Source organism: Miscanthus floridulus, chromosome 10 (assembly GCF_019320115.1).
Source record: "Miscanthus floridulus cultivar M001 chromosome 10, ASM1932011v1, whole genome shotgun sequence".
Classification (NCBI taxonomy): domain Eukaryota; kingdom Viridiplantae; phylum Streptophyta; class Magnoliopsida; order Poales; family Poaceae; genus Miscanthus; species Miscanthus floridulus.
In genome coordinates, this window is record NC_089589.1 from 9,391,356 (window position 1) to 9,406,984 (window position 15,629).

At 50.0% G+C, this 15,629-nt stretch overlaps 1 protein-coding gene and 1 pseudogene across 1 annotated transcript; both read right to left on the reverse strand.

Moving 5' to 3' along the window:
- Positions 1 to 3,078, reverse strand: LOC136487968 (uncharacterized). Its single transcript, XM_066485043.1, has 4 exons — positions 2,969 to 3,078; positions 2,564 to 2,885; positions 2,344 to 2,478; positions 1 to 30 (listed from the first exon to the last, which is right to left on the reverse strand). The coding sequence occupies exons 1-4, from the start codon at positions 3,076 to 3,078 to the stop codon at positions 1 to 3; spliced, it is 597 nt and encodes a 198-aa protein (XP_066341140.1).
- A 7,807-nt stretch (positions 3,079 to 10,885) lies between these two features.
- On the reverse strand, positions 10,886 to 15,360 carry LOC136487969 (uncharacterized; annotated as a pseudogene).
- Between the last annotated feature and the right edge of the window lie 269 nt (positions 15,361 to 15,629).

A 15,629-nucleotide genomic window follows, 5' to 3' on the forward strand; every position in this document is an offset into this window, starting at 1 on the left:
CTAGGAATCAGTCACATCTGAAAATGGGGTCTGCAAGACATATGACATCTAAATTTAGAACCACTAAATAAAAGGTATACAATCAAATATGCTTGAATTCTTGAAGAAAGATTTGGCCATTGTCTCACGTAGTGTCCATATGGAGTATGTGTTACCGTGTAATATGTGCATAAATTGGCTAATGGTTCTTGTGTCTGATAAGCCGGTTGATAATGTTTTGTTATGACAGAAAAATACTGTATCATAAAGTATAGTAGACTCTTCTTAAGTGCTCCATGACAGAGAGTATACACCACGAGGAAAGACCGATCCGCCAGTCACGGACGGCAGTGACTAGTCACTAGTCATGTTGCCTACTACTGCCTATTATCAGCCTGTTCGGGAGACCGTATCGTATTATGGATTATTTACTGCCGGCTGGTTTGGTGTGAGAGAAAACACTGTTCCCGGCTGAAAATTTATGATCGTTTACGAGCAAACGAACAGGCTGTATAGCTTATATGAGCTAGGGTGTGATAACAATGCCGGGCACTCCTTTAATTCTTCTGCCATCCATCTTGTCATGACTGATAATTAAGGACCAGATGATGTTAGGCCATGCTTAGTTTCCAAAATTTCTGAATTTGGCACTATATAAAAAAAAGATTATCCGTCACATCAAATTTGCGGTACATGCATAGAGTACTAAATGTAGACGAAATTAAAAACTAATTGCACAGTTTGCTTTAACTTTGCGAGACGAATCTTTTGAGCCTAATTAGTCAATGTTTAGACAATAATTCACAAATACAAACGAAATACTACAATAAGGCATCTTCACTGTGCAAAGTTTGCCCAAACTTTACCCAACTAAACACCCCTAGTTAAATTGCTCCACCGATCTGCTAGTGGCTAGTGTGCTCTGCTCGCTATCATGGGCATCGTGCTGTATCAGTGGATACTTTTTGAATTCAGAAGCGTAAATTAGGAGGTGCCAGTCACATAGGCCGTGTTTAGTTCATGCACAGTACCGTTTTGTTTTTATTTGCTAATAATTGTCCAATCGTTGACTAATTAGGCTCAAAACGTTCGTCTCGCAAAGTACAACCAAACTGTGTAATTAGTTTTTAATTTCGTCAACATTTAGTACTCCATGCATGTACCGCAAGTTTGATGTGACGGAGAATCTTATTTTTGCATAGTGTCAAATTCTAGAATTAGGAGGAACTAAACATGGCCATATTTGAATTCTTCCAGAAATTGATCGAAGACTCAGCCTTTGCCTGACATATTATTCTTACGTTACTGTGCAAATACACCAATAATAAGTGGATCCTTTTTATTGCTCCATCGTTGAACAAGGGAAGAAGATCTTGCATTGGCGGGTCAAGGACGGCATAATGACTTGCCGTAGTGGGGCCCTGGTACCCCCGTTTTGTCTCTGGACCAACGACGACCAGATGATGCTCCATTTGCAACACCTCCACCCCTCGGTCCATATCATAGGCAGCTATAGCTAGTAGCCTACTCTTAATGGCCTTACTAAATTACACTTTAAATTCCCCCCTTTTCCTTCAAAACCATATCTTTATTGTCAATTTGACTGGACGCCGTTTTATAATTAACATGTAACTTCCATTGATACTAAACACTACTATTATTATCTACAATTATTGGGTAAATAAAATTATAGTTGCTTAATGTTGTTCTTCAATCTATATTTTTTGTGAAAAGAGAATATCAAAATCAATCTCTCTCCATGTTGAAAGGTCGAGATGGTGGACTAGAGGGGGCAAATAGTCCTTTCTAAATTTAATCGCGTCGGCTAACCGAAACAAATACGGAATTAAAACAATCGGTCTAGCCAAGACTACACCCTTCTATAGAAGTTCACAAGCACCTTATAAAGATCCTAATTAGACAACAAAGGTGCCGGGCTAGCTAGAGCACACCTATCCAATTTTAGGAGCAAGGTCACACAAACCTTTGTCACTAGTATTTTGCACACCGGAGAGCTCCTACACAATTCTAGCAAGCAAAAGCACAAAGCTCCTAAGCTCACTAGCAATGCTCAATAACAAGGCAACCAATGCTAAATAAGAGTGCGTAAATACTTAGCTACACAAACTAACCGCTGACCCCGGGGATGGCTCCTCCTCCTCCTCCTGGGAGCGCCGGGCTGCTTGCCGACGCCCCGGGCACCGTCTCCCCTACGTCAGGGAGATGGTCCAGGGGACCCCGCCCCATCTCGCCCTCGTCATCTCCGTCCAAGGCATCCGTCGATAGCGATGGCGACGGGGACTCCTCCAACGGGAGGTCGTCCTTCCTTTGCTGCCGGCGGCGCTTATCCAGCTCCTCGCGTGCAAGGATCTTCTTTGTGCGCCTCGCCACCTTGGCGTCCTTTCGCCTTTTCTGCGCCTCGGCGTGCGCCCGGTTAGCCGCCTGCCGCCTTGCGTCCTCAGGAACGGGCGGCGGGGAGGCTCGCACGTCCCTCATCCCCTGCAGGTACGGCGAACATAGATAAGGGAACAAGAAGCAATGAGAAACGTGGACACCCCGGGGGTTACAGTGGTACGCGACTTACCAGCGAGAGGAACCCCCGCGACGGGCGCATCGCGAAGGGGGTCAGGTTACTGCCCCTCAGCTTCGCCTCCACCGTCTCCCCCACCCAGCGAAGAATTTCTTCATCGGAAAGGGCGAAGGAGGACATCCGGATGCCCTCGTTTGGCTCATCCGGCCTCATCTCGAACAGGCACCGCCGCCGAGCCATCAGCGGCAGCACCCTCCGGCGGTGGAAGGCGGCCACGACCACGGCCGCAGTAAGGCCACGACCCCATAGCCTCTCCAGCCCCTCCAGGAGCGGCTGCAGCTTGGGCTGATCCTCCCTCGGGACGCCGTAGTTCCACCTCTCCGAGCAGCTCCCCACAATCCGCCCAGTGTAGGGGGAAGTCCGCCATCATCGTTGCAGAGATAGAACCAGTTCATGTACCATCGACGATTGGATGACGCGAGCTGGGCCGGGATGTAGAGGTGCTGACGGTCTTGGCGCACTTGGAGAGTGCAGCCGCCGGCCCTCACCGCTTTCCTCGTGCCTGACATGCCCGTCGGTTTGGTGGTATGCCCCGCCCGGAAGAGATGGAGCCACAACTCCCAATGGGGAGCAATCCCCAAATACCCCTCGCAGACAGCAACGAAGATGGCCGCCTGCACGATGGAATTGGGGTTGAAGTTGTGGAGCTCCACGCCATAGTAGTGCGGGAGCGCCCGCATGAACCGGTCCGCTGGAACGCCGAGGCCACGCTCATGAAAGGATACGAAGCTCACGACGTAACCGTCGCGAGGCCTCGGCTCCGGCTTGCCCGACGGAGCGATCCACTCTAGTCTGTTGGGGTCAGTTATCGGACGAAGGAGTTTGCCATCGACGAGTGATTGAAGCATCTCCACGGTGATGTCAGATGGATCCCAAGGGTCCGCCTCGATGACAATGATGTCGCCAGTCATGAGTGCGGTGGAGGGTTCGAATGCGGCGGTGAGTCTGTCTCTCTCTCTCTCTCTCTCTCTCTCTCTCTCTCTCTCTCTCTCTCTCTCTGGCTCGCCCTTCTCCCTTCTTCCCAGTGCCCACTGCTCTAGTGATGGCTCAATGGGGGTAGAACTAACGTGGGCAAGGTAAGGTGGGGAGGGGCGAGGCTCATTGCGTATTTATGCAGGGTAAAGGCAAAACGGATGAACGACGAAATCGGGGAAGTTTCCCTTGGATCCGGTGCGGTTAACCCCGATCTAATTTTTCCACCCACTTACCCACCTTTTCCTCATTAATCGTGGGAACAGTTACGGCCCATCCGCTGACACCATGTCACGCCCGACCACTGCAGCAGCAGGCATCGTTCCATCTCCCCAGAAAATCACCTCAAAAGGCGCACCAGCCGTTGTCGAGTCGATGGGGGAGACATTCCCCCCACCCTATTCCTTTCAGGTGAAGGAACTGAGCGCCAAGCCTATTACGGTCCAGGGGTTTGGAGGCTGGGCCACTAAGGGTTTCGACAGCCACCCCAGGGCAACAGAGTCAGGAATGACCGTGGGCGAGCCCACACGGGGCCGAGGCCCAAGCAAGCGAAACGCTTGGGACGCCCTAAGTCGTGTCCGAGACCGGTAGGGAGGTCTTCGAATGGGATCCCACCGTAGGGAGGCACCGAGCCACCGGGGCCTAGCGAACGGCCTTGACACCCACTAGAGAAACCCTCTGGTACCCTTGGAGTGCGTCTATGGACCACTAGCCGACCCCTAGCTAACGAGGCATGGGCCTCCACTCGGACTCACCCGATAACAGCTCACCGGAAATGCCACCGCTCGCGCCCATCGAGGGTAGCTTGGCATATTCCACCCCTCCTTCCGAACGAAAAGGAAGCGCGAGGGTCATACGAAAAGCCAGGGGAACCCCTGATGGCCCTCTTACACCATGCAGAGGCTAGGGGGCTCCTCCTACAATCTTGCCAAGACCCAGCGACCCAGGCTCGCGCACGAGGGGGCTCGGCAAAACAACCCCTCCTTCCGAACGAAAAGGACACGCGAGGGTCGATTCAAAAAGTCAGGGGAGCTCCTGACAGCCCTCTCGCTCTGTGCTGAGGCTAGGGAGCTCTTCCTGCAGATATGCCGAGACCCTGGGACTCAGGCTCACACCCGAGGGGGGGCTCAGCAAACAAACCCTCATGCGTGAGGGGCGTACAAAAAGCCAGGGGAACTCCCGACGGCCCTCTCGCTCCATGCAGAGGCTAGGGGCTCTTCCTGCAACCTTGCCGAGACAAAGCGACCTAGGCTCGCACCCGAATGGGCTCAGCAAACAACCCCTCTGTCTGAACAAAAAGGATGTGTGAGGGTCGAACAAAAAAGTCAGGGGGACCCTCGACCGCCCTCTCGCTCCGGGCGGAGGCTCGGGAGCTCCTCCTGCACCCAAGACAAAGACAAGCGACCTAAGCCCGCGCTAGAAGTTTCGTTACAAACACGATAAGGGGCATCGAGCCCATTACGGTCCAGGGGTTCGAAGGCTGGCCCCCTAGGGTTTTGACAGCCGCCCCAGGGCAACAGAGTTAGGGACGACTATGGGCGAACCCACGTATGGCCAAGGCCCGAGCAAACGATCGCTCGGGATGTCCTAAGTCGTGTCTGAGACCGGCAGGGAGGTCTCCGAATGGGATCCCACCGTAGGGAGTCACCGAGCCACCGGGGCCCAGCGAACGGCCTCGGCACCCACTAGAGAAACCCTCTGGTACTCTTGGAGTGCGTCTCTAGACCACTAGCCGACCCCTAGCGAATGGGGTGCGGGCCTCCACTCGGACTTACCCAATAACAGCTCACCGGAGATGGCATCGCTCGCACCCACCAAGGGTAGCCTGGCATATCCCCCCTCCTTCTAAGCGAAAAAGAAGCATGAGGGTCACACAAAAAGTCAGGGGAACCCCTGATCGCCCTCTTGCTCCGTGCAGAGGCTTAGGGGCTCTTCCTGCGACCTTGCCGAAACCCCGCGACCCGAACTCGCACTTGTGGGCTCAGCAAATATGATAAAAACTTCTCACTCAATACGAAAAAAGCCCCTGGAGGAGTAAATCCACTCCTCCAGGGCCTCGGGGGCTACACCCGGTGGGTGCGCTCGCGCGCACCCACCGAAACCTCAAAAAATAAAACACAATCCCTACAGCGGCGGCCGTAAGCCAAGTCTCGACAAACCCTCAGGGAGAGTGCTCGCACTCTCCCTAAGGCTCGGGGGCTACTGTCGGGTACCATAAAATGGGGTACCCCGAGCATACACCAAAAGAGTCACTTAAACCCCATCAACAACAAAGCCAAAAGGTGAGTCGTGGGTTAACCACCGGCCCCGTCCGAGCCCACCGGCTCTCTGCCTCGCCTTAGGCCTCACACGGGAGGTCTCGACGCCTTGATGAATCTCCACCTCATGCGAGGCCTCTCGCGGGAGGCCTCGACAAGGAGCCCAATCTCCGTCTCGCCCGAGGCCCCGTGCGTACAACCTCGAACGAGACAGCGATTCTTCATATCGCTCGAGGCTGGCTTAGCAATAACCCATCACTCCCACCTTGACCAGTCTTCCCAACAGCACGTCACATCCCATTAATGCGTTAACCACTCCTGCAATCTCAGCCGGACGATGGCTCAACACCACGAAGTGGCCGACGGGACAAGGAGTCGCATCAACGCCATACCGACTAGGACAAGGCGCGGCGGGGATTACCGATCGCTGTGTTCTAGCGCTGTGCCCATGATCAGCGCCTGCACTACACTGTGCCCCGTAACCCCCGCCCCGAAGACAACGCGGCATGGGAAGTCTAGTCTGGGTCATCATCGCCTCAGAATCAGCGTACAAGATCAACCGCTCCCTCTGAGCCTCGACACTCTACGTCAGGGCCTCGGCTATCTCGAGATTCACGTCTGCCAAGACCCCCCACCATGGTTCAGCCTAGGCACCAATCGAGCCTCGGCTTCACACGCAGTCAACCTACAGTGACCCGCACGCCGACCGCCACGCCCGCTTTGAGGTAGCCCTGGAGCTCCCATGATGCACAGGATCAGATGTAACCAGCACGTCGCCCCAGTACTTTAAGGACGGACCACTCCGACGGCCACGCCGCCATAGGAACAGGCTACAGGGCTTGAACACGCCGCCTCCGTTCACACGACGCTGTGTAGTTAGCACACGTACTACCCTTGTCCCCCCTTCAACTATAAAAGGAAAGGACTCGGGCTGTTTCTGAAGAAAGAAAATGAACACACGCGCGCACAAGCAACACTCTGTAACACGCACGCTCCCCTGCTGCCTGAGAGCAACGTCTCAAGCAGCCTGCATCACTCCACGCCGAGACCTGGGACTAGCTCCCTCTCTCACCTAGCTTGTAACCCCCTACTACAAGCACTTCGGTGCAAGGAATACAAGATCGATCTCTCAGACTGGATGTAGGGCACTGATTGTCTGAACTAGTATAAACCTTGTGTCTCTTTGCATCACCGTCTGGGATCGGGAACACGCGGTACAAATTTACTAGTTGGTTGAGGACCCCCCGGTCCAAAACACCGACACAAGTCTTGCTCAAGCTTCATCGCCACGCGGTCCATCGCTCCAAAGCCTCCAACTTGACCTTTACGCTTGCAACCGGTCCATCATGCCAAGTCATGTCTTGATCTTTTCCACCTTGATCACATGACTCAATGTCATGTCTCATGTGCAATGAGCTCCTCCATCATCACATGTGTGAGCTTTGCAACATCTCCGAGCCATTTCCACCCTCATGGCATATGTTGCTCACACACATGTACCTGTGGACTAATCACCTGTGTATCTCACATAAACACAATTAGTCCACTTAGGTTGTCACTCAATTATCAAAATCACACAAGGACCTTTCAATCTCCCTCTTTTTGGTAATTGATGACAACTCTACAAAGATATGAAAATTAAGCTCTTTTGGCAATATTACCATGTGTAAATGATTTTGGACAAGTACCACAAATCCAAGATGGTAGTATTAGCTCCCCCTACATATGTGCTAGAGTGTTTGGTTTGGAGCTCGCATATATGCATAGATTGGAATTGTGGGAGAGTAATTACTACCAAATAATGCTAAGGTGTATAGAATAAACCTTTAAAGTGTTATATCAATTGGAGTTGCACTTTTAATGCTATCCTTAGCACCATGAGTAGCTAGACAACAAAAATACTAGAAACCCCGTGAGATCAACATTATAATCAAGTTTCTAGTACCACGTGTAAAAATACAAGTCTAGCTACCATCCTATGCATACTAGTTATTAAATCATCATTCAAGTTCTACAACTAGCATACACCACACAAGCATGCATATCAAATTTAAAAAATTTATGCAATGCAAGCAAGCACATGACTATGCACATTTCAAATGCAACTAATCAAAGTTCATGAGCTTACCCCCCCTACTTATGTGATTCTCTTGTCCAAGAATTTTGATCCATTTCTTTTCTTCTATGTTGCTCCCTCTTTGTCCATGTCCATGTCCAACTTCTACTTATTTGTCTCAATCTCTCCCAAAGCTTTCATATCTTTGTACAATCTCTCCCCCTTTGTCATCAATTTCCATAAAAGGTGTGCTTCTCATCGATGCAAAGGTTTGCATTTGGGGTAGATATGGTTGAGGCTTGAATCTTGCATTTTTTATGAACATCTCTTAATTGTTGGAATGACACCACTTGTATAGCTTCTTGAGATACCACACATAGGATCTTTGACTTTGATACCAATTTGTGGGACACCTCCCCCTATGTAATATCATGGGTCATCCATTTGCTAAACTTGAACTCTTGGAAGTGAGGGATGCATTCATCATTTTGATGATCACTTAAAGTTGAGGATCACTAGTGGAACCATCGTCTTGCATGATTGATACCACGTGTAGATGTGATACCACTTGAAAGAATTTTCTAGTATGGAACCACTTGTTGGATTTATCAATAAAAAATATTTCTTGAACCTTTGCTATCTTCATGAGTACCACTTATAGGATATCACTTGTGAGTTGATCTAGACATCACTTGTAAATTCTTGATGAAATACTTGAGTCTAGATACCACTTGAACCAAACAAACTAGATATCCATTTGCATTGTTGTCTTGTGCTTGTACTCTTGTTATGAGCTTCTAAGTTGACTTAAACTACATTGATTTGTCTAAGCTTTCAAGTCCGGTTTGAACCAATGACAAGCTTCTTCACACCTCTTATAAGGGTTATCTTACCAATGTTGTACTTATCACTTGTTAGCAATACAAATTAAATCAAGTACTTGGGTTCACTAGATCATGAATAAATTTATATACTAACCACTAGATCAACTAATCATTCAAGCAATAGTGGTAGGCTATGAATTTAAACATTCCATTTGTTATGCATGATCCTATGAAGCATGTACTATATGCACTAATCGCATACTAGTAAGGGATGAAATGATCATGCACATTACAATGATACCTTTGCTATGTTGGAGTAGAGGATAGCCACATAGATTCTAATTTATTACTCCAATAGCAATGTGAAGTCTAATTATAAGCTTGGTGAAGACCAATCATGAATAAATGAAATCCATTCTTCACCCATATGATTTGAGAACCACTAATATGATCAAGTGCACTATCTTGTTATGGTTAGCTTGCTTCTTCATTTCATCTTTGCTTCCATGAGAGGATCAATGTAAGAATACCACTTGAAATATTATGACTAGCGCTCTTTTGGGTGTTGCTTACTTTTCTTGATCAATCCTTTTGATTGCTTCAACTAAGCATCTCAAATGTCCCTCGGATACCACTTCTATGTTAGCCTTCCAAGTACCACACTTGGTTTACCTATACATAGGTGGCAAGCCCCTACACTAGGGAGAAGTGACCTCTCTCCAAGAATCATTCTTGACACTCACTTGAAATGAATTTGTTGATTGACCTAAGTGATGGACTTAATTTGATGAGTAACCTTGATTCCTTCTTTAAGTCCTTTTCTTTCTACTTGTTTAAGTCATTTTCTTTCTATCAAATGATTTCCAAGAGGGGGCCTTGGCATCCAGAACCTGGAACTCCAAAATAAATGTCTGCTCAGTAAATGGTTGTTCAAGCTTTTGAATGAAGATGGTATTTGGCAAGAACTTATTAGAAACAAGTATATTAAAAATAAGACTTTATCTCAAGTGACTAAGATACCGGGGGACTCTCACTTCTGGATGGGTCTTATGGTGGTAAAAGAGCAGTTTCTGAGATTAGGAAGATTCAAGGTCTCGGATGGCTGCCAAATAAGGTTTTGGGAGGATCGTTGGCTAGGGGGAGTTCCTTTGAAAGAGGTTTATCCATCCCTATACAATATTGCCCGCAGAAAGTAGACTACGGTGGCTGAGGTTCTACAGTCGATACCAATTAACATCACCTTCAGAAGAGCGTTAGTGGGAAACAAGTTGTTGTATTGGCAGGACCCAATTGGTAGGATTGCAAGTATTAATTTATAGGATGGCAGGGACTCCTTTTGCTGGGACTTGCATTCTAATGGAATGTTCTCGGTCAAATCCATGTATGCGTACCTAATAAACAAGAGTCTCAAAGTCTCTTAGGACATTTGGCGTCTTAGAATTCCATTAAAGGTTAAGATTTTTACGTGGTTTCTAAGGAGTGGGGTAATTCTAACAAAGGATAATTTAGCTAAATGAAATTGGAGGGGAAACCCAAATTGTTGTTATTGCTCTAAATTAGAGAGTATTCAACATTTGTTTTTCGATTGTGTGATGGCCAAGGCCTTGTGGCGTGCTATCCATATGGTGCTTGGTTTAAAACCACCAACGAGTACACGAAATATTTTTGGTGCTTATTGTCCAAGGGTGCCGGAAGCTAGACACTACGGCTCTGCAATGCTCTGCTTTCTTTGGACGGCCTTATGCTCTTAGACTTAGTGTTTAGTCTTTGGTTAAAAACTGGCTTTTGTGCTTGGATGTTTTGGTCAGCTGGTGTGTTGATGTTCTTCTGTATTGAACTCTTGGCCTGATTCCTTCTTGAAGGAAGAAGCTGGTTGTTTAATCTACCATTATCTAAAAAAAGTAACTTAGTATACATATTAGTAGCTTGTATGTACTTGTTAGGATTAAATGGCGGGCAATAATTTGTTAAGAGCTTGTTTGGATGCACTCGTATCTACCTTAATTCACATATGTTGTTAGAGTGACAATTAAACTAAGTTCTACTACTCTTATCCATTTCAACACACATGGATTAAGATGAATACGAGTACTTTCAAACAAGGCATAACTTATAGACACGATGCATGTCTAATAACAACTTAAATACATGAGGTAGCAAAAGCATAGCATAGAAAGATATAGGTTCCACCATATGGGGGAGATGATCAAGCACTACTCACACGTAAGATGATGGTCTCCAAGGCAACACATGCATCAAGAAAACAAGCCAAAGAAAGGAAGTCATAGCCTGCGCAAAATCTACCCGATTCGCCAAGGTAGATAACAAGATGCTTGAGGTTCTTAAATCTGTCAGTTATCACTCGCGCCTTTAATATCTGAAAGGAGAAAAAAAGAGAGAAACAAACAAACATCCTCAAAATACTGATTATATATGTTTCGTTGATTCTTCTATATATCACCTAGATGTATGCATCATCCATATAGGTACAATGTATAATGTACCTCATGATCTGTTGATAGCACAAGCCTTCCAAGATGTGGCGCGATGGATGGCAAGTAGCTGCCTGCATACTGGAGCATGTCTGTCATGCGTTCAACGTGCACGTCCAGCTCCTTGGTCTCCAACGAGGCAACGAGTCACCAAGCGTGAACCTCGACAGCGGCCACCCTTCGTAGCTGAAGGTAGAGGTTCGAAGCATCGCTCTCGACCGCCGCCATCGCCATGCACGCTCGCACCCACACTACCTTGAGCTTCCACAGAACACGAGGTATCCTCGGGGAGGCTACCATGTCGCACCTGGAGAGGTCCACAGCTGCTCCAGAGCGAAGCAGCTGGAAAGAAACAACCATAGTTCATCGCCGGTAACGCCGACTCTGCACAAGCGCACTCTGGACAAGCTCCAAGAGCAAGCAAGCGGCCGCTCTGGGCCGTCGGCGACGACCGTGGGATGGCAGCCACACGAGGCGAGGTGAAGAGACTGGATTGAGTCCTTGAGCTGTCAGCCTCATCGCCAGTTAACAGGAGCGAGTAGGGAAAGCTGTATTCAGATGCATAGCAGTCGGGCAGCTGCAGAGTGAGGTCGGCAACGCTGGGCTTGGCGGCGAAGCATGCCCGCAGCCAGCCGTCGAGAAGGCCGGCGTCGACGTCATCCCTGGAGAAGGCGGAGAGGTTGAGCTTGAGCGTCTTTACTCCGGCGCCGGAGTGGTTCTTGAGCACCCGCCGTGCTTGGCTGAAAACGTACTTGCCCCTGTCTTTGCTCTGCAGCAATGGCTGCCTGCTCGCGGCGAGGGTTTCCTGGTTGTATGCCAGGTTTGGGTAGTGCCTCCAGAAGCGTAGGAAGCTCCGGGACACGCAGGCAGCGCGAGCTGCGTCTCGCATTGTCATCAAGGAATGTATGTGCTGGATGACATCCTGCATGCGTATACAAGCAATGCTTGTGAGGAAAGGATGAATAGCTAGCACGCATGAAAATGCTGGTTTAAACTTTTAATTAGTTGGGAATAAACGGTGGAGTACACGTAGTAGTTTATACAAACAATTGCATTACAGAGAGGAATCGAAGAAAATGCAACGACTGGCCATAAATATGGCACCTAAGAGGCCCAAATCGTTATCGGACGCGCGTGCGCGCTGCTAATTAAAGCGGCACGTACGACAACCCCGTGGCCGGAACTAAGGAAGGAGGGGCAGGGGGCGGGCGGTGCGGTCAGCGGTGAGGTCGCCAGAGCTGGGGCTTTGGACGAGGCACGGCGACGGCAGCCGCAGCGGCGAAGATTAGGGTTTCAGATTTTGCAGGGCATCCATGGCCGACGGGCTTAAAAGGGGGCCCGGGGGAGGTGGCCGAACTGGCGGCTGTGGCGGGTTGAGGGCGGCGAGCGAGGCGGCAGTGGGGCACCGACGAGCGGGTGGTGGGAGATATCCGGTTGGGCGGAGTTGGCGGCGGAGGCGAGGAGTCACTAACAAGGTGCCCGTTGATTTGGGATCAGTGAAGGGTGGGAAAGGTCGAACGGCGGTGGGAGGCGGGGCAGTGAAGCCACCGTGCAGTGCTCGAGCGGCAGAGGGGGGAGAGAGATGGGTGCGGAGAGAGGGAGACGACGATGGCTTGAACAAGACAGGGAAGAAAAACCGTGCGCCACTAACCTTCCCGACGCGCGCGTTGATTAAGAGCCCTGCTAAGAGACCCTCACTGATTACTGAGCAATTGAAAGATGATCTAAGATTCATATGGGACTTTTGACACATCGTGGTATATTCTCTCTGTAGCACTAATCTAAGTGGATTTAATCAGGGATAGAGGGAAGCTAGACATATCTTTATATAATATAGTAGCGCTAGACTTTTTTCGTAATTTATGGAAGTCAAAATAATTAGATAATTCATATGTGACTATATATAAGAGATGCAATTTGTGCTTTTTTTTGTTTATATATATGTCCACATATTTGAACTTTACACCTTGAGTAAACATTATGTTCTAAATTATAAGTCGTTTTATCTTTTCAAACTACAATAGCTTTGGCTATGTATATGTACATAGAAATATATTGTATCTAGATACGTAGTAAAAATTGTATACCTATAAGAGCCAAAATGATTTATAATTTGTACCGATGGAGTAGTAACTGAGAGATTGGAGGCCGCATGCTGCTATCGGCCTATCGACCAATTACTAAATGATGCTACTGAGGAGATGATAGTACCTCTGGAAGCTCGGGTATGGTGATGTCTACCTCTGTTGCTGCTTGGGAAGGAGGAGCAGGGGTCGCCTCGCCATTGTCGTCTTTGCTTTCGTCTGCTTCGAACCAATAATATTTTTTATAAAGTACCGCAAAAGCTTTGCCCGATTTCTATTAAACGAAAAAAGAAAAAAAAAGGCAAGTGCCCGTTTGTTTTTTGAATGAAAACTCGATAAAAAAACTATACAACTGAGGAGAGTGCTCCACTCGTCCTACACAACTTTGGTACAACAATCGAACAAGTATCAAAACTCACGCCACTAGTTGCTCCAATTTGGTCGAATCGACCCAACTAACAACTCAACTAACAGCTAACGAGGACCGAAGAAAACGTGAGGACCTGCCAAGCAACCCCAAACAACACAGCTTGGGGCACCACCATGGCCAGACGGCAAGGAGCAACCGCGGAACTGGAAAGCCTATGCCTCCAAGGTGGAAACAACTCTAAAACGCCGACAAAGTAGCCCACTAAGGGAAGATTTTCACTGCAACATCCAGTACGGTAGGAGTAGAGGTAGGAAAAGACGCCTCCAAGAAGATAACGACGTCCTCAGACGTCGTCGTCCAAGTTTTCGCCCCAACCTCAAGAAACCTCCACACCGTCACCATCGGAGTCCCAACACTACGAGGGAGGCAAGGTGCAGCGATGGTTTAGCAGCAGCCCCGCCCGGCCGCTGCCCCTAGGGACGTCGGCCAGGACAAATGCTGGAGAAGCCTGTCGGAGAGTCCCCCATCCCTCCCCACCCAATGCCCCCCCCCCCCCCCCCCCCCCCCCACACCCCCCCCCCCCCCCCCCCCCCCGCGCCGAAACTGGCAAAGCCGGCCAGCAGCAAGCAGATCCACCCAGCTCCACCACAGAAGCCAGCCCGAGGAAGGGGGAAGGCAGATGGCGGGAAGAAGAGGGCCAGGACCAGAAGAAGCCCCAATTGTCGTGCCCACCAACATCCCAACCCTTGTCGAACTAACCCCGCATCCACCACGCCGCGCAAGACCTCCAGCAGCCTCCACACCGAACTGCCGCCGTCGGCAGCACCACTCCTAGACGCATGACAGCCCGAACCATCGCAGCCCGTCAACGTCGTGCTGCGTGTGGCCTCCGAGCCACCACCACTTGACACCCCGCCGTCACCACCAATACTGCCTCCACACAAGGCCATCGTCGCCGCCGCAGCCAGATCCACCCACGAGGGCGACGGATCCAGCGATGACAGCCGCTGATGCAGCCGGAGCAGCGCCGGAGCAGTTTCACCGGCGGCGGCACAGAAGCCGCGCCACCACCGCCTCCATCTTCGCTGCCCAGGAGGAGGCCGGAGGGTTCGCAAAATGTGGCCATGCCAGATCCGGCTAAGGGCTCACCAGATCCGGCCATAGCACACCAGATCGAGGCAGGTGCCACTGTGGTGTGGAGTCGCCGCCCGACCGGATGTCCTCCTTGCCGGCGATAGTGACGACGAACCCATCTTCCGCAAGGAACCGGCCTAATCACGCCTGGGGAAAGCAACGCAAGGGGAGCAGAGAGGCTTGGCCGCCGCCGCCCGAGCACGCAAGGGGAGCAGAGAGTCTTCGCCGCCGCCGTCCTCGCACCGGCGTGGACCTCTGGCCGCATGCTCGGGCGGCGGCGAGGTCGGGCGGAGCGAGGCGAGTGGGCTTTTGCGGCGGCGCCCGTGTCGCCCAAGAGCCGGAGCGACGCGGGCGTTTCTGCTGGCCTCCAAACCAATAATAATCATGCAAGGTAGTCGAACAATCTGCTTTCAAAGCTCTATCTCAGATGGATCACATCAGGGAGAGAGCGGAAGGGTACATACCAGTGGGGCGGCGGCGGCGGCGGCGGCGGCACTGAGGCTTCGTCCACGAGCACGGCGGCGGCGGGGTCTCCATGGTGGAGCTTGCCCTGGCTCTCTGACCCGATCGATCCGATATTGCCGATCACCCTGGGAGATGCTGACACGATCAACACGAACTAGTGTGGGATAGATGGTTCGGCCATGGGAGATGGGATGAAGAGGCAGGCGCGCGGTCGACGCATGCATGCATGCATCAGATCTCGGCCAGTTGTGTTGTGATTAATGTGACACAAATAGCGAAGGGAACGGGACTACCGATTTTTTTTTTTTTTGAAATTTCGAGAAAGATTTGCATAACCGAGACAAATTTTATTCGAATGGAAATAAAAATTACTGGTATGCATAGGCTTTTAGCAGGGATCACACT

Coding starts and splice junctions, on each gene's coding strand:
- LOC136487968 (XM_066485043.1), bottom strand. CDS start 3,078: ATGTCAGGCACGAGGAAAGCGGTGAGGGCCGGCGGCTGCACTCTCCAA. Junction 2,479..2,563: donor CGCGGGGGTTCCTCTCGCTG/GTAAGTCGCGTA, acceptor CCGTACCTGCAG/GGGATGAGGGACGTGCGAGC. Junction 31..2,343: donor GGCGCACAAAGAAGATCCTT/GCACGCGAGGAG, acceptor TATGTCTTGCAG/ACCCCATTTTCAGATGTGAC.